This window comes from Akebia trifoliata, chromosome 11 (assembly GCF_017979445.1).
Source record: "Akebia trifoliata isolate Shusen 1 chromosome 11, ASM1797944v1, whole genome shotgun sequence".
In the NCBI taxonomy this organism is placed as follows: Eukaryota; Viridiplantae; Streptophyta; class Magnoliopsida; order Ranunculales; family Lardizabalaceae; genus Akebia; species Akebia trifoliata.
Window position 1 is genome coordinate 8,658,508 of NC_141385.1, and position 19,130 is coordinate 8,677,637.

Sequence of the window (19,130 nt, forward strand, 5' to 3'; positions counted from 1 at the left end):
TAATCATCTCTTACAATTTATTTTAGAGAAGGATTTTAATTAATTGACTCACAAAACCCCATGAACATTTTCAATGAATCCAAATTTGTTAAAAATGGGTCTTTCTATCCTCTTCTTCTCTCTAATTATAATTAAGTTAATGAATAGAGCAAAAATAAATTTTACACTTTTTGTTGGGATAATAGTCCATCAAATGCAACAAATTTTCACTTGTCAAATTCATTCTTGTCATATACATAATAATATTATGAATTAAAACACTGCTTCATGATGCGTCTTCAGCAACTTGTTAAATTTTGATATATGAGTCTTGTGTTCGATCCGACATGATTGATGCATTTGACGGACAATGAAAATAAGGTACGGGTGACATAAGGTATTGGGGTTGGGGGAGCAAGAACTATGGGAAGTATCTTACACTTGCTTTTATAATCCAATTGTTTTTGGTAAGAGAATATCTTATGTTGTTGTTGTTTTGTTAGTTAAAGCATCTTCGTTACCTTCCCCAAAGGAAAAGCATCTTCATTTGGACCTACCACCACTTCATATTATTTATTTTAGATTTAACTTCAATTGTTGGCCATGATTTAGAAATATCTCTCTAGGTATTAGTGAATATTTGAGATACTCTCATGTGTTTTCAAACTTATGACATACCCTCATTACTTCAATCTTCTCTTAAAGACTTTGAAATAACCTAAATACCCACATCTTCAACCTCTTTTCAAAATGATTTATATTTATACCCCAAAACCTGTCATCATCAAGGAAAGATAAATTTCTTTACCCATAATTTAATCCTCTGAAGAATCCATCTCCTCTACCCTTCAAACTTTAAGAATAATATAGGATTTTTGGTGAAGTTGGAAATGATAATTTTTTTTTTGGGCAAGAGAGCAAAACTAAGTTAAAATAATTTAAATGACAACTTTATGAACGAAAATTCAAGGATTTTTTTTTTTTTTTTCATTTTTTGTTAGAGGTTGACGATGGGGACATTCAAGTCAATCACCGGGGAATCTCATGTATTTATTGGGTTCTAGGGAATATTTGAGATACCTTTGTGTTTTGAAGTGATAACATTCTTTGATTTTAGTGATATTATCACCAAATCCCGCAAAATTGAATAGGATGAAGATTATGGATGTTTAAGAAAAATTCAAGGATTTTAGAAAGTGATTGATCATTTGAGGATTATGGTGTATATCGTCATATGTTTGAAAAATGCAACAGTGCACCATAAATATTCATGAAAATTCCAAGGGGTATGCTTAATTTATTTGTTAAAATCACAAGTTTTTAGGTTCATTATAATAAATGTGCTATGTTATTAAAAAAAATAACAAATTTAAATACTTTTTTTTATTGTGTAATCTACAAATTCAGCTAAGTTAATATTTCAACTTGCAAAAAGGCCTTCGTATTATATACAAGTGATAAAAATTAATTTTTTAAATAACTTCTTAAAGTAATTATAATATTCTTTTAATTTCTTATAAATTTTAATTTTTTAAAATACATGTGTGTTTGCACATGGACCATAAATAAAATACAGATAGCCCAAGCATCATCACATTCACATTTGTCCATTTTAAAGATACATGCTAAAGATAATGCGAATAGATTCGGACCACTTTTTGGGAGATCCTTCTGCTTGAAATAGGAGAAAGAGATAAGCTTCTTTATTAAAAAACATGTATTTAAATCTTAGAGTCCTATAACATCAAGATGAGCAAGAAACTTGGAGACAAAACTTCATGGACATGTAAAGATTTGGGGGTTTGAATCCATATCACCCATATTTTAGAATTAAGTTTGCCGGTACCACCATTCTCTTTGGGGTTGAGGGGTATACGAAGAAAAATAATGAAGTGAAGTGATTCTATTGAAAAAGAGGTAACAGAAGAAAAACAATACATTTGGAGAAGTATTATTGAAAAAGATGGAAAAGGAGAAAAGACAATCAAGTTGAAGGAATATTCTTAGATAGAAGAGAAAAGAAAATAAAGTTAGGATATCTTAATAAAGTAAAAGTCGTCCACGAGATTAAATATTGAAATTAAATCCCAACACTTTTTACAGGGAATAAAAGGAATGAGATCTCTAGTTGTGTTTTATTATATACATTGAAGTCAAGGCTGACTTGAATTTTAAAAGTATTTGTGTGATAGTTAGAATTATGATCTATTAAAATTAGAAAAGAAAAAGGAAGAAGAAAATATGATTAATTTCTTATAATCTTTTAATAAGTGAACGAGTGACTCTAGAATCTTGCTAGAGTGAAATGTCAAAAGTTGTCATATTCTTTTCCATGGTTCGATCGTCATCTTATGAAAATCCCCAACTTACTGGGGGTGGCCCTTTAGATGAAGCTTCGATGATCAAGTTAATAATCAACACAAATTTTAGTAGAGTTTTGGGACTCAATCTACTTGAGGCCGAATGCACCATCCAACACCCAATCATGTGTTACGAAATTTAAATAATCACATTTTTGTGGAGGAGCTTGTAGAGATTGGAAGACACAACTTAGAGAGCAAATCCAATCTCTCCTTACCATCTCAACTAGTCCTCGATGGGTAATTTTTTTAATGTTACACATTTGTCAATGTGATTATGGGTAGGAGACAAAAGTTTTCTTTCTTAGTGTTGATGTCATTTGTGCCATATATCAAATGGTTGTTGGGTTGTGAGCAAAAGTACTCAAAAGATCTCCTAAGATCTCTTAGTTAGACTCCCTCAAATTCTAGTTTCCAAATAAAAAAATCTTCCATCTCTATCTTTCTTAAGTTAACCAATTCCATTTAAGGATTAAAAACAGAATAAAAAAATATAAAAAAAATAAAAACAAATAAAAATAAAACTCAAATCCACCTCTTGATTTGATTCTCCAAAAAAATGGTCGATTTCTAAAAAGTTAAAAAAACCATATCTTGCAACTTCAAAAAAAAAAAAAAATTCTACCCACAACTCCATTTAGATATAAAAAATAATTAACCTAGTTTCCAAAATTTTTTAAAGCAATCCTAGAAATTTTAGAAAAAAAGAAATATTTTTTGAGAAAAATCCGCCTTAGTAAGGTTCAAAATCTTAATAAGTTAGTGAGGAAAGTGTTTCTCAATTTTCAAAGGTCCATTCACTTTCTTCGAGAACATTCTTCCGACTTGCCACAGCCAACACTGTAATCTTTAGGTCATCCTAGTACGGAACGATAACGTATTCATCTTACGTGGCTCATTCTCATTTGCTGAGTGCCTTTCTTACCTCTTAAGTCTAGGCCCTTTCATAATTGCCCCTCTTATTTCTCTTATATTACGTTGAACTGTAACTGTGGTATTTTCGATATTTAAGCAATAAATAGGGTTTAACAATTTACGCGGCTATTAAATTCGGTTTGAAGTTGTTCTCTACGGATACTCGCACAGAGTGATCAGCTGAGACTGAGAGTGGGAGAGAGGGCTTTTAAGCTCTCTTCAATTTCAATTTGTGTATTTTAGGGTTTCTATTGGTTGTTGGTTCTTTAATTAGGTTTCTGAAACTAAGGAATTTTGTGTTGTTTTGAGAGGAGAGATGGATCTGAGTGTTTTATCTATAAAACTACCAAAAGGATACAGATTTAGCCCTAGGGACGAAGAACTCATCGATTTCTTACGATTAAAGATCGAAGGCAAAGAATCTAAAGACGAAAAGATTCCAGAAGTTGATCTCTACAAATACGAGCCATCCGAATTACCCCGTAAGAGAATCCCTTTAATTTTTTTTTTTACTTTTCTGCAATTAATGTAGGTTTTGTTGTTCTTAGAGAATTTCTATCTGAGAGGGCTAAGCTTTTTATTTTTTATTTTTTTATTTTTAAGTTAGTAATAATTAGGCTTTTCATTTAGGGATCAAAATGGAAGTTGAATTTGTGATCAAAATGTTGATTTGTTGTAGATTTATCAAAGCCTACAAAGATTGAGAATGATGATCGCGAGTGGTATTTATTTTGTCCTCGTAATCAAAAGTACCGAAAAAGTGTTCGTTCCAATAGGGCAACGAAAGGCGGGTTTTGGAAACCTACAGGAAAACCTCGAGAAATAAAATCTCGCTCATCTGGAAAGAAGTTGATTGGTACTAAAAGGACACTAGTATTCCACAGAGGGCGTGCTCCAAAGGGTCAGAATACCAATTGGATCATTCATGAGTATTGCATGGCGAACTCTGGGCAGGTGAGATTTTACAATTTTATAGAACAATAAAAATTTTTCCCCAATTTAACCAAAATGCTTTAATTTTGAAGACGGTAATAAACCATTTTTCTAATTAAAATGAATAGTTCACTGTTTTGGGATTTTTTTCAAAATTCTCTACCTTTTTGGGAATTTCCCCTAATAAATATGTAAAGTACAAAAAATAATTAACTATTTTTATAAAGAAATAAAAACCCAGTTAACACGGAGGAGTCAATGTGATGATTCAGTTTTGTTAGAAATGTAATTTTATTTGGACATGCTTAGGAAGATGGGAAGAGTGAAGCATTTGTATGCCAAAATGCTTGTTAGGAATGCAATTTTGCATTTTTGTGCGTAATTTTTTAAAAACTCTATTTTCAAACTTGACTCTCTCTTGTAGGTTGAAAATAAATGATATTGCTTGTTTAAACATGGGCCGGAGACTCAAAAATCCTGAATGTGAAGAAAATGGCAATTTTCAAGTCGTTGTATATGGGAATCAGTTGACAATGTCTTGTTTAAATTTCTGAGGTTTATAAATGACTTTTTCCTATGTTTTTGTATCACTCGTTTTGAGATTTTTGGTGTGTTACTATATTGGAACTGAAATCTATCATATTTGTCTTTTTTATTTTTCTTGGAATTGGTTGTAGTATTCAATAATGCATATTTGTTAACTATGTGTCTCTGTGCATTGCTAGAATTTTATTAATTCCATCACTCTTGCCTTGTTCAGGATGCTTTTGTTCTTTGTCGTTTATTTGATAAGAATGAAAACATGGAGTATTTGAACAATGAAGATGTAGAACCAATTGACTCGTCTCGTACCGCCAGTAGATCTTCTCCTGAAGGTATGTCATCAAACCACGCAATGGTTCAAGCAACTTGGTGGCCGGATGATGAATCAGACAATTTGAGCCCTGATGCTTCAGTAACTGAAGAGATAGATTACAGTAATTATATGACTTCTCATGTGGAAGATCATGAAGCTGAAGTGATTGCTAAAGAGGTGAAGCAGAAATTTGATATTTCAATTTCTACTTTTATATGAAACTTGACTTTACAGGAACCCAAAAACTAAAGCTTTCTTGCTCTTGCTCCTTCAGGTTGGATTCTCAAATGCGCCAACACTTGAGATATTGGAACCCAAGATTTCTCTTCCATTGCCGTCTGACATGCAAACTGGGGAAGGATATTCTTATCTGGATTACTCTACCATTGCCTTCTGCGATGGCTTCCAATTCCAGGATTCTACCAATGAGTTCGACTCATCTTTCAATAAATTTTTGGAAGATATTATCATTGACATGGATGCTGAAGTGGCACAAGAACAAGTGAAAGCAAAGTCTCCTATAGTTTGTGAGCAGCTTTTATCTAGTCCATTGCCTTCTGACATACTCCTCAGGGAAGGATCTTCTTACCTAGACAACTCTACCATTGCCTTCAACAATGGCTTGCAATTCCAGAATACTACTGATGAGTACTACTCATCTTTCGAAAAATTATGGGAAGATATTGACACTGGCATAGATGCCGAAGAGTCACAAGAACAAGTGAAAGCAAAACCTGCTACAAGTAGCGAGCAGGATTACTCTACCATTGCCTTCAGCAATGGCTTCCAATTCCAGGATACTGCTGATGACTACAACTCATTGTACAGTAGCTGCTGGGAGGATCTTCTCAATGAAATAGACAACCAAGTGGCACAAGAGCAGGAGAAAGCCAAACCTGCTATAGGTAGCGAGTGACTTTTATCAATTTAGTCCCTCACCCTCCTTTATTTGGTGGATAGAGTGGATCTAATCCTGCCCCATTACGACAATAGGGGGAAAAAAAATCAACCAAATAAAATTCCCACTAAATTTATATTGTGGATAGCTTTCACCATATAAATTTATTGAAGTATTCTCAAAATCCCTCCACTCAACCCAAAACCTCTCCTGTTACTCTGTTATTGCCGAAATCTCTATCCAATAACCTTAACTATATATATATATATATTCGAATTTCCCAAAGTCATTAGCTTACAAGTTCCTTAGAACCCAACTGAAATATCTCCTTTGTATACCATTCCAATGCTTCTGAGCATCTTGGAACACCTTTCCAACCACTAGTGAACTATTTAAGACCACTTTTTCTTAATTTGGTGTGTAATATGGTTTGGAACCCATGATCTCAAAGTTGCGTTTATGGGTTAAAAATATCCTAAACAAGAGATATAGAAATTTCATGATTCTCTTATTCTCTCATTAAGGATTTTTGGAAGTCTACCTCTTTCTCTCCAATCTTTCTCATGTTAGACCTTTTTTCCGTGTTCATTTCTCCTACTTTGAACCCATTAAACCCTTCCAATTCTCTCCTTTCTTATAATCGATGATGAATATTACTGTAATTTCATTGAATCGATTACTCATATTTTGAATCCATTCAATTCCCTCGTTTTTAATCATCAACGAGAAGCATGAATATAATATCATTGGATCAGTCCGTATCATCAATTGGCTGTTTTGGGTAGTTGACAAACACTAGTCACCAAGTGTTTTTACCTCAATGTACAGTCCTTGTTGCACTGGTTATGTCCTTGTTCATTATGTTCATTGGGGTGTGGAGATGCTTGAAGTCGTGAATGATAGAGACTTGTTGCTATCATCTACGCCTTATCCCAACATGAATCCTATTTCTCCATTCAATTCTATCCTGAGCATTAATAGTGCTTATAATTAATGCTTTTGATAATGACTGTTATGGAAACTCTATAGGGTTTTGGTTGAAGTGTTTGCATATATGTAAAAATTCTGGATTTTGTATTAATGTGTGTGTACTTATGTATCTTTGTTTCTATTTAAAGGAATTTTGAGTGCCTTATATCAGGGTATAAAGAGCATTTCTGCAAAGGAAAATTTTCTCAATGTCATTGAATTTGCAGGTTTTACGATGTAGTAGTACCACAATTGCTGCTTGAAGTTGTTGAGTAAAGGGGGGAAAGGGATCTGTGTCCTCAATTATGTTAGAAATTATTCCTAGTCAAACAGCTTATTGCTTTTACCCTATTTCGCTTTCGATTCATAATTCAGGTTGTACAAAATTCAATCAATCTCTATCTTAAGATTGAATCCATGAACGTGCTTTTCCGTTAGTACCCTTTGAATCGAATTGTTGAACTTTTGGAATTATATAGCCTGTCGATATCTATGTAAATTCATATTATGTGTCACATTTGGAATCAAGCACCTTAATGGGAGAGTTCCAGCTTCACGATTTACCTTGAAAACTATGTCTTCCTCATAATCCCAAGAAAATTTTCAATTCAACTCCCTCAATCTGTGGCTCCTACAAGTTCTGTCCCCAGTCCTTGGCCAAATCTTAGATTCCTTAATATTAAAACCTTTGCAGTCGAAAGTATTTGGACCCTGAGATATTTTTGTATCTTTGATTACACCTAGCTCAAATACCAATTGTTACGGCATCAAGATATGATTTCTCTCCGAGCTGAAGATCCTTGTGTAAAGACCCAGAGAAAAGAATTTGCAAATAGGGAATAAAATGGGACTTGACCTGAAATCCAAGTGATCCAAAAACCAATTTTAGTGGGTTTGGACTCCAAAGAGTATCCGGGTCACATGAAACCATTCCAATATCTGCTTAGATTCGAAATTCCAATAAATGAAAGAGTCATAATGGTAAAATAGAATAACATTAGCAATTAGACAAGAATTAAAGTAGAAAAAAAATGTTAAAAGAAAGAGTAAGCTCCAATAAAATTGTGCTATGCAATAAGCCACCACCATTCGATTCAAGTAAAGTAAAAGACATTCTAACAATATGTTCCCAGATGAAATCATTTTCGAGGAGCTTTATTACAAAAATCGCCAAGAGAACAGCGTGGCTCGTTAATGCGTAGACGTGTTTAATATCTCTTGGAGAAATGAAAATCCTTTATGTACTCCGAGAGTAGAATAATAAACGTAACAAATGTGTATTAGGCATTAATAAACACTTACAAGAAATGCGTTTAAATATGAAGATTGACGCAAGATTTGTTGAATACATTGCTCAACCGAGATTGGATAATCCCCAAGAAATGAAAAGAACAAATAGGGAGGGAAAGAGTTGTACCTTTGGTAGCAATGTCACCTTAAAATGGATATTCCTGAATGATATCAGTGAGTCCGTTAGAAGGAGCCTGCATTTTTTAGTAGTGGCAGCAAACTCTAGTTAATGGTACACTTGAAGGACTTGAAGAAAAATAGTTTTGAGAAAAAATTTATAGGTTTTACTTTTTTTTTTTTTAGAAATTGTAAAAAATGGATATTTAAATCATTTCCAATTAGTCTAAGAGAGAAGGCCCAGTCAAGAGGCAATTTGATTTTAAAAAAATGTAAGGGGGGAGGGAGTGGGGGCTAATAAGGCATGTAATTAATTGAAAATAAGGGGTATCTCAAAGTTCTATGTGGGCTAGGGCTGTCAATGGATCAGGTCCAGATCAAATCGAGGTTGATTTGCTACCGATCCAACAAGGTTCCAATTGGATCCGGGACGGTTCCGATAAGTATTGTGTCGGATTTATTGTCAGAACTCAATAATAAGATCCATACCCGATCCATTAACAGTTGGATGTGGTCATGATCGGACCAAACCTGGTTTTATATACAAAATCTAAATAAACCTTGCACATCCCAACGAATATATACTACAATTTATATACATTCTAAAATAATAGCAGATGGGGTCTTTATCGGATTGGGACATGGTTGATCCAGATTTGATCTAATAAGATATTGGATTGAAACCTTATCAGAAACCAAAACCTCGATCCAAACCCGAAGTTATCGAATCGGGCAGATCATATTTCAAGTCTGATCCAATTCATTGACAACCCTAGTGGGGGCAAGTGCCCCCATTGCCTCCTTACTAACTCCACTCATGATCATTGGTGGGTTGTAATATCTTAAGAAAATTACTAAATTGAGGTTTAAAGAGACAAGCTACAAAAATCGTCAATGAAGAATGATAGGAGGGGCCTTTTGATTGATCTCTGAGATTTTTTAGCTTATCAGATATACTTTGATGTGTACCATATCAATGCTCCAAGGTGATAACAATTGAGGAGAAGATCCACCTATGATAAATTATAGCTCATATGCATTTGTGATCTAGGTAAAAATCATAGCCATAGAGATTATTTAAGATAAGGATTTTAATGAATTGGTTTTGAAAGTCCGATGAACATCTTAGAATATTTGCAAGGAACCCAAATTTGTCAAAATTGGGTCTTTGTCTCTTCTTCTCTCTAATGCATAATTATGGTTAGTGATTGGTGGAGTGAAAATGAATCTTACCCTTTTGGTGGGATAATACTTCTTCTAATGTAACTTTGAAGGATTAGCTCAATGGCAATTTCTGATTGATAAGTAGTTACTGTCTATAGGTCATGAGCCCAATACTTAGTATGAGCATTACTTTCTTACGGGACACCCATGAGGGCACATCCTCACTTACCTGATGCGTGTGATGTGTGGGCGTTGCATGTGCCTGAGGACTAGTCCTTAGACAAGAGCGTGGTCTATATACCTGGTCTGCTGTCTCTCGAGATCCCTGGTTATCAAAAAAATAAAAAAGTCCATCAAATGCAACAAATTTCTACTTGTTAAATTCCTTTTTCATGTACATTAGTAACAATAGAATGAAATAAAACACTGTTGCATGACGCGTTTTCCCCAACTTGCTCACTTTTGGCACATGAGTCTTTTCTTCTACCCCGCATCACCCACGCATTTGTGATTTACAAATATAAAAAAGGGTAATGATGATATAAAAGTATGTGGGAGTGGGTAAGGAAGCTTACATTTATTTATATTATATTGTTTGTTAGTTAAAGCATCTTCATTTGGTCCTACCACTAACCAGATTATAGTATTTCGACAGACCCCTCTAAATCTTGGTGAATATTTGAGATACCCTCATGTGTTTACAAACTTATGGCATATTCTATTTGTTAAAATCAAGTTTTTTTAAGTACATAAAAATAAATATGCTATTTTAGTAAAATAATACAATTTTTTGAAAAGAAAGGTCAAGCTAAGGGGCGAGCCTCATCCTCAGCCAGAGTTGCTCGGCAGGTTTCAGAGAGGACACGAGATATGGGTTCGTAGAAGGTGCGAGGTTCCCATAGTCCTCAAGAGCTTCCGACAGAACGTATGGTGTATTATTGATGGACATCTGCCACATACAGTTGGGACACCCATGGCAGTATGACATATACCACACCACAACTGTCATGAAAATACGTTTTGTTATTAATAATCATTGTAGCATTTTTATAAATAATTAAAGGGTCACGTTCAATGGCAAACTTTTTAGCAAACTTTTTGGCAAAATATTTTTCAAAACATGAGTTAGAAGTTTTGGAATGGGCTGATTTTTGGTGAGGATGATCTCTACGGTGAGGAGATCATCATCACCAAAAATCAGCCCATTCCAAAACTTCTAACCCCATCAAAAACAGTTTACAAAACATGGACGGTCCACAATTTTTCAGCTTGTAAACATGGGTTAGAAATTTTGGAATGGGCTGATTTTTGGTGAGGATGATCTCTTCACCGTAGAGATCATCCTCACCAAAAATCAGCCCATTCCAAAACTTCTAACTCATGTTTTGAAAAATGTTTTGCCAAAAAATTTGCCATTGAACGCTACCCATAATTAAATAGTATAAAACTGTTTTGATTTAAATAGTAGAAATTTTTTTTTGAAATAATTGATAAAATCTTTAATATTATAATGAGAGAAGGTCGTGTTTGTTGACACCAAATTTTGAAACTAAAAAATGCCCCCCACTTTTATTTTTAAACTTACTATTATCAAGATCATTTTCATCAAAAAATAAAATTAAGGTCTCACCACACCCATATCCTCATTAGTTAATTATTATTTTCATAAAATTACACAAATATCATTTTATTATCTCATCTACAAATTCACCTTAGTTAATGTTTCAACTTGCAAAATGGATTTTGTAATATATAAAAGTGATAAAAATTAAATATGTATTTAATTTTTTTCAAAATAACTTAAAGTAATTATAAGAAGTTTTAATTTTGCATAAATTCTACGTTTTTTTAATACATGTGCATCTACGCATGGACTATACATAGTAGAGAAAACCAAAGCATTATCACATTCACGTTTGTCCATTCTAGAGCTACTTGGTAAAAGCAACTGCGAATAGATTTGGACCACTTATGGGAGATTCTTCCTCATAGGATAGCTTAAAGTGGAGTGCTTGAATTCATTGAAAGAGAAAAAATTCTTTACTAAAAGAAATGTTTTTAGACTTTACAATCCTAGAATATTGTGTCAGAAGGAAACTTGGGTACTAAGCTTCAAGAACATGTAAAAATTTTGGCTTTTTGGTTTTTGAATTTGCATTGCCCATATTCTAGAACTAAAGTTTTCCCATGTCACCATCCTCTTAGGGGTTGAGGAGTAGAAGAGAAAATGTAATAAAGTTGGAGTGATTCTATCCAGAAAAAAGGTAGTAGAGGAAAGATAATAAAGTTGGAGAGATATTATTGAAAAAGAAGGAAGAAGAGGAAAGACAATCAAATTGAAAGAGTATTCTTAGACAAGAAGAGATAGAAAAGACAATAAAATTAAAAATTATCTTTTAGATTCATAGAAATATTAAATCCCAATACTCTTTATAGGGGGATAAAAGGAGTTGAGTTCACCGTTGTGTTTTATTATATAAATTGAAGTCATGATTGGTTTTAATTATAAAATATTTGTGTGTTAATTATAATAAAAAATGGATTAAAATTAATTTAGAAGAATAAGAAAAGATGATCGGTTTCTTATAATCTCTAACTCTTTTAATAATTGAACAAGTAACTCTAGCGTCTAGTAGAACAAAATAAAGGAATATAATGCTGGAAATCGAGCATAGAACTTGATTTCTTTGTAAAAGATAAATAAAGAATTATAATTCCCAATTAAATAATCAGATTAACTAAAAGGTACGTAAACACTTTTTGAATATAGTCAAAGCCTCCCGTATGTACAAGGGAACACAGCAATACTATGAATATAATTGATTATGACATAGTTATTTATGATTATTTATGGATGCATAAAATCTTTATATAGTTGTATATAGGATGATACATGTTATTTTTTCTATGTGACAGTTGTCATGTTTTTTATACAGGTTATTTTTATACAAATTTTATTTTTTACATGACCAATTTTTAGGGGTGGTTTTACTGCATTTTTGTATTTTTTTTTAAAAAAAAGGTATATATTTAGTTTAAAATGATTAGGTAGCATTTTTTATAAATAAAAATAGTAATTATTACTTTTTAGGGCATTAATTAGATGAATTATAAGTTTAAGACAATAATTATTACATGTAAAAGCATTCTAATCATTGTACCAGAATCTAAAATAGTTTTCAAACACAAAATTTTGTCAGAACTACTTCTTACTATGCTTCTCAGAACTTGCATTCAAATACATTTATCCAGCTAGTAATGACATTATTTATGTTCTAAGTATTTCTGGCTCTTACTTCCCACATGGTCCTAACTTGATCGTGTGTGTGCAAGTGTAATTTGTCAAGTTGTATTGAAATTTGATTTTACTTATATTGACTTGGAGACAACCATTAGTTCACCAATATCGAAACTTCTCAAGACATTGAATCATTGACTCAACAATCAACCTCTCACTAAATATCAAATCAAGAGGTTATTAATAATCAAGTACTCCACAGGAAAAAAAAAACATCATATACTAATGGATCATTAACTTTGATTCAACAAATCTAAAAAGAAACATGTAAACAATCCGAAACTGAAATCGGATTTGGGTTTGGATAATGATAGCCCAAATAAATTTTTGTTGGTGTAAAACATCAAACACATCTGAATGAAGTTTAACTTATTTTCTAAGCCTCCTATTTGTGGGATTTTATTGAGAAAAAAAGAGAGGAAGAGTGGGATGTTGATTTGTGTAGGAGAATAATATGCATCATATTATGATGCATAAGATATGTAAATGTTGATTTTGTGATAAATCGACCTCGATCATGATTTCATCATTAAATCTATAAAATAATAGAAAGAACATGGAAAGATAGATAATACAATGATCTTTTACGTACTTCAACAAACGTGCCTATGTCCACAGATTCGATGGGCCGTTTCACTAAAAATCTTTTGGTTACATGGCCTCCTCACCTCCCCTTTGTTTTTCTTTCCTTTACTATAGTCTTAAGAACTTTAAATAGAAAAATCCTAAAAAGAGTCCTAACCCTAATTAAATTACAATTGGCCATATTACCTTTTATCCCAATTAATAAGTACATAAAAAAGAAAATAACCCTCTTAAATTGTGATTCTTTCTTAATAAGATATAGTCTTCTTCAAATGATGCTATGTGCTTGTCTCGGGGTGCATGTTAATAGTGTAGATAAAAGATCTGGATGGGAGACGATTTTATCTCTCCATATAGTCCACTCTCGAAAGTAGAGATTTATGTATTAAAAACTGCCTTCGAGAAATACTTCTGACCTGAGTGAGCATCATCTTTGATTTTCAAATTAATATGATTCTTAATCTCCTAAGCTTATTTTTTACAAATTTGATCTTTCATGTACGTTAGATTTTCGAGACTTAACCTTTTTGAACCTGCTTAACCTCATATGAGTAGGGCTTGGTTCACCTTATGGACTAAGACTCAGTTTACGTAAAATTGACTCTTTTACCTTATAAAAATTTACTTCACTCCCTTCAAAGTGAAGTTCGGTTCACGTAGAACCGACCTTCTTGTCTTATAAAAATTTGTTTTATTTTCCTCAGAGTGAAGTTCGGTTCACTTATAACCGACCTTCTTGCCTTATAAAAATTTGTTTCATTTCCCTTAGAGTTGTTTTATTGGGTTTTGCATCACTCGGCTCATAGAGTGATGCTCGGTTTCAAGAGGAATCGACCTTTTGGCCTTCTTAAGTTTTGCATCACTCACTTCATAGAATGATGCTTAATTCCAAGGGGAACCGACCTTCTTATTTTATTGGGTTTTGCATCACTCACCTCATATAATGATGCTCGGTTCCAAGAAGAATCGACTTTTTTACCTTATAAAAATTTACTAAATCGACCTAAAAAACTTGAACAAACAGAGATCATAAAGTTCATAGAATATAATCCTTTTAATAACATAGATTCAAAGAATAATCTTTTTTTTTTTCTTATAAAATTAGAAGGAAATCAAATACATTTTTCCTACCTTATTAAAAACTTCAAGAAAAATAATTTATAATACTATCTCCATAAAGACATTCGATGGTGTAACACATATATCTATCTATTTCCTCTTTCTATCTCTTTCTCACACATGAATCTTAGAGGTCGTAATTTACCCAACAAGTTTTTCCCTCGACAGATGTTTGATTTTAGGTATGGGTTCATCTCCCCTCTCTCTCATGACCATCTCTCGATTTTCTTTTTCTCTCTCACAAACCCTACATGGGAAACGGTCTGTAAATCTTTGATTTCAAGTAAGGGTTCGTCTTCCCTTTCTCCAACGATCTTCTCACTCACAATCACATGACAAGTCTCTCTTTCACGACATTCTAAAGAATGAACGGATGCACTTTCACAGAACGAACCTTAATCCATCTCTCAATTTTTTGAGACCCTAATCCCCTTTCTCTTTCAAAGAGAGAAAAAGAGAGAGAGAAAAAAAGTCTGATGTTGTCTCTGTAATTTTCTAAGAATGATAAGTGATCAGGTGTTGAACTTTTTTTGAGATGATTTGGTCTGTTAAATTGTGCAAGATCGACAACTATATTCATTAGGGTAAAACGTAAGGTGTTTTGAGTGATGCCGAATGGTTATATATTACTTTCTTTTTCTCCTCTTTCTAATTCTACTATCTTTCCTTTTTTACCCGATTGTAAAGTGGATCTCTTCGCTCTAAACTCTAGTTTTCTATCAATATTTTATATTAAATTATAAAAATTAAATATTTAATATATATTTATCTATACAAAATATAATCATTTACATCGACGTGTTAGCACTTGTTAGTTACATGGAAATATATGTAATATTTAAGAAACCCTCTTTGTTCCTAGACATGTGGCATTTTACATAGATTTTCGCAGCATTTGGAAATGCAACGATGTAATTCAAAGATTCAGTCACTTTCATCGAGAACATTCATCCAAGTGGCAACGTGGTAACACTGTATTGTGTACGTCATCATAGTACGGAAATAAAATACTTGCGTCTTACGTGGCAGTTCCCATCTTCCCTCCTAAGTTTTTAACCTCTCGTAATTACCCCTGGTATTTTAATTCTATTACGTTTCTCACTCACAGTGGTATTTTCGATATTTATACAATAACAAGGGGTTAGCAATTTGATACGGGTCTTTGAAGTCGTTCTCTGCGGTCTACTCGCACAGAGTGATTAACTGTGAAAGAGTGAGAGCTGTGAAGCTCTCTTTAGTTTATGTGTTTTAGGGTTTCTCTAGGTTGTTGATTTTTTGATTAGGTTTCTGTAATTAAGGGATTTTGTGTTGTTTTGAGGAGGAGAGATGGATGTTTTGTGTATAAAACTGCCAAAAGGATCCATATTTACCCCTACGGATGAAGAACTCATCGATTTCTTACGAAGAAATTTGTCTATTTTTGGAGGAGAGATTGGTGTTTCATCTATCAAACTGTCAGAAGGATACAGATTTCACCCTACGGACAAAGAACTCATCGATTTCTTACGATTGAAGATCGAAGATACGGAATTTGAAGTAGAAGAAATTTCAGAAGTTGATCTCTGCAAATGGGAACCATCCGAATTGCCCAGTAAGAAAAACCATTTTATCAATTAATTTAGGGTTTGTTTTTCTTTGAGAATCAAGGAGTTGAATTTGAGATCAAAATGTTTGATTTGTTGTAGGTTTATCGAAGATTAAGAATGATGATCGGCAGTGGTACTTCTTTTATCGCCGTAGTAAAAAATTCTCAAAAAGTCATCGTTCTAATAGGGCAACCGTAGGTGGGTTTTGGAAAGCCACCGGAGCTGATCGACCAATAATGTCTCCATCATCTGGGGGCAAGAAGTTGATTGGTACCAAGACGACATTGGTATTCTACGAAAGGGATGATCAAAAGAATCGGGAGAGTAATAAAACCAATTGGATAATGCACGAGTATCGCTTTCCGAACTCTGCTCAAGTGAGATTTTAGTTTTAATTTATTTTTTATTATATAAAATTTCGATTTTTGATGTTTTGAATGATGTTCTGTTATAACTCAAATAATTAGAATTGTTTGTTATAAAATAAGGTCGATTAGAAGATGCTTAGTCACAAGATCATAAAGCCTATGGACAATTCAGTTTTGTTAGAAATGTAATTTCATTTGAACATGCTTAGTTTGGGAAGCCTAAAGCATCTGTATATTGAAATGCTTGCTAGAAATGTAATTATTTAAAAAACTCTTTTTTCGAACTTGATATTTTCTTGCAGGTTTTGAATAAATGTTATTGCTTCTTCGAACATGGGCTGGACGGAGACTCAATAATTCTGAATGTTAGGGAAATGGGACAGTGTATATGGGAATGGGAATCACTTGGCAATGTCTTCTTTACATTTCTGAGGTTTATGAATGACTTTGTTTTTTTGAGATTTTTTGTCTCTCACTATATTGGTATTGGAATCTATCGTAGTATTTGTTATTTTTTCTTGGATTTAGTTGTCCTATTCGGCAATACATGGTTATTTTTTGCTAGAATTTTATTAATTCCATCCCTCTTGTCTTGTGTAGGATTCGTTTGTTCTCGGTCGTTTGTTTGATAAGAATGAGAACACCGAGCATTCAAACAGTGGAGATATAGAACCAGCCAACTCCTCTCTTACTGCGACTACATCTTCTTCTCCTGAAGGTATGCCATCAAACCACGCAATGGTTCAAGCAGCTTTGTTACCGGATGATGAATCAAACCATCTGAGCTCTGATGCTTTAGTTCCTGAAGAGAGAGATGACAATAATTATAAGGCTTCTTACATGGAAGATGAAGTAGCCGAAATAATTACCAATGAGGTGAAGAGGAAATTTGATATTTCAGTTTCTACTTTCATCTAGATTTTATAATGTGGAAAAAACTCAAAAACTAAAGTTTTCTTGCTCTTGCTTCTTCAGGTTGATTTCTCAGATGCGCCAACACTTGGGACAATTGATCTCAAGATTTCTTCTCCATTGTCTTCTGACATGCACAATGAGGAAGGATATTCTTGTCCGAATAACTCTGCCATTGCCTTCAACAATGGCCGCCAATCCAATGATGCTACTGATGAGAACAACTCATCTTTCGAAGAATTCTTGGCTGGTCTTCTCAATGATATAGACAGCCAAGTGGCACAAGAACAGGTGAACGAAAAACCTGCTATAGGTAGCGAGTGACTTTTATCTAGTACCTCGCCCTCCTTTTATTTGGTGGATAAAGTGGATTTGATCCCACCCCACACCCTACGAATCCGATAATTGTTAAAAGAGAACAATTAGGAAAATAGGAAAAAGATATCAACCAAATAAAAGATTTAGGAATTCCGTAGTTCCCACTAAGGGCTTAAAAAATTTATATTGTGGATAGCTTTCACGATATAAATTTATCGAAGTACTTTCAAAATGCCTCCACTCAACCTAGAAACCTCTCCATTTACTTCGTTTTTACCGAAATCTCTATCCAATAACCTTAAATATATCTATTCGAATTTCCTAAAAACAATCTCCCATACTCGAATCCCCTTCCATTTGCTTGGGAGTTCCCTACAACCCCACCCGAATATCTCCTTTGTATACCATTCCAATGCTAAGAACACCTTTGTGAACTATCTTAGAAACACTTCTTTTTATTTGGAGGGTAAAATGGTTTTGAACCCACACTATCAAAGTTGCATTCTATGAAGTCCTGCAACTTATTATGGGTTTAAACTAGAAACCCAAAATCCAAATAAGAAGTACAACACCCCCACACGCCTATTTCAGTTAAAATGGCGTTAAATCTCAACATATTAAAATATCCTGAACAAGAGATATAGAAATATCACAATTCTCCTATTCTCTCATTTAGGATTTTTTTAACCAGTCCCTTGTTTTTCATTATGAACAAGAAGTATGAATATAATATCATCGAATCAGACCATATCATCAATCGGCTGTGTTGGGTGGATGACAAACATTAGTCACCCAAGCTTCTCATCTCAATATACAGTCCTTGTTGCCTGGTTTTGTTTCTGTCCATTATGTTCATTGGGGCTTGAAGATGCTTGAAGTCATGAATGATGGAGACTCATCACTATAATCTAGTGCTTATAATTAAGGCTTTTGATAATGATTGTTATGGAAACTCTATAGATTTTTGGTTGGTAGGAGTGTTTACAGGTGCTGTACATATATGTAAGAAGTCTGGATTTTGTATTAATGTGTGTGTACTTTTGTATTTCTGTTTCAATTTAGTGGAACTTTGAGTGCCTTATGTCTTGGTATAAAGAGCATTTCTGCAGAGCAGGTCGTTTAGTGCCACATCTTTTGTTCATCTATAGCATTTGGAATCAAATGGGAGAATTTTAACTCCCTCAATCTGTGGCTCCTACCATTTTCATCCCCGACCTTGCATTTGGACCACTATTGGGAGATTCTTCCTCGTAACTTGTTTACCCGACTCCATATATGTATTGTAGTTTCCAAGGTTGGAGTCCTTTGTTATCACAATTGTAGTAAAGTGCAAATCCTGAGCTACCTCTCTAAAAAAGATTAATCAATGCTGAAAGTTGTGGGATTCTTTTCCATGGTTTGATCATTGTCTTATTGAAATCCCAAACTTATTGGGGGTGGCCCTCTAGATGAAGCTCTGATGA

The 19,130-nt window shown here is 33.5% G+C and overlaps 2 protein-coding genes across 2 annotated transcripts; both read left to right on the plus strand.

The window, feature by feature from the left end:
• The first annotated feature begins 3,402 nt into the window (after positions 1-3,402).
• Positions 3,403-7,076, plus strand: LOC147390750 (protein NTM1-like 9). Its single transcript, XM_086460290.1, has 4 exons — positions 3,403-3,736; positions 3,934-4,208; positions 4,948-5,220; positions 5,318-7,076. Exons 1-4 carry the CDS (start codon positions 3,571-3,573, stop codon positions 5,957-5,959), a joined length of 1,356 nt encoding a protein of 451 aa, XP_086316416.1. The 5' UTR covers positions 3,403-3,570; the 3' UTR covers positions 5,960-7,076.
• Positions 7,077-15,656: 8,580 nt separating this feature from the next.
• LOC147390751 (NAC domain-containing protein 62-like) lies at positions 15,657-18,197 on the plus strand. Its single transcript, XM_086417312.1, has 4 exons — positions 15,657-16,074; positions 16,169-16,446; positions 17,038-17,313; positions 17,413-18,197. The coding sequence occupies exons 1-4, from the start codon at positions 15,810-15,812 to the stop codon at positions 17,671-17,673; spliced, it is 1,080 nt and encodes a 359-aa protein (XP_086273438.1). The 5' UTR covers positions 15,657-15,809; the 3' UTR covers positions 17,674-18,197.
• The last annotated feature ends 933 nt before the right edge of the window (positions 18,198-19,130 follow it).

What these genes read in the sequence shown, in the direction of transcription:
- LOC147390750 (XM_086460290.1), top strand. Translation starts at nt 3,571, where the DNA reads ATGGATCTGAGTGTTTTATCTATAAAACTACCAAAAGGATACAGATTT. An exon ending in GCATGGCGAACTCTGGGCAG is followed by an intron (nt 4,209 to 4,947) that starts GTGAGATTTTAC and finishes TGCCTTGTTCAG; the next exon opens with GATGCTTTTGTTCTTTGTCG. An exon ending in CTGAAGTGATTGCTAAAGAG is followed by an intron (nt 5,221 to 5,317) that starts GTGAAGCAGAAA and finishes TTGCTCCTTCAG; the next exon opens with GTTGGATTCTCAAATGCGCC.
- LOC147390751 (XM_086417312.1), top strand. Translation starts at nt 15,810, where the DNA reads ATGGATGTTTTGTGTATAAAACTGCCAAAAGGATCCATATTTACCCCT. An exon ending in GCTTTCCGAACTCTGCTCAA is followed by an intron (nt 16,447 to 17,037) that starts GTGAGATTTTAG and finishes TGTCTTGTGTAG; the next exon opens with GATTCGTTTGTTCTCGGTCG. An exon ending in CCGAAATAATTACCAATGAG is followed by an intron (nt 17,314 to 17,412) that starts GTGAAGAGGAAA and finishes TTGCTTCTTCAG; the next exon opens with GTTGATTTCTCAGATGCGCC.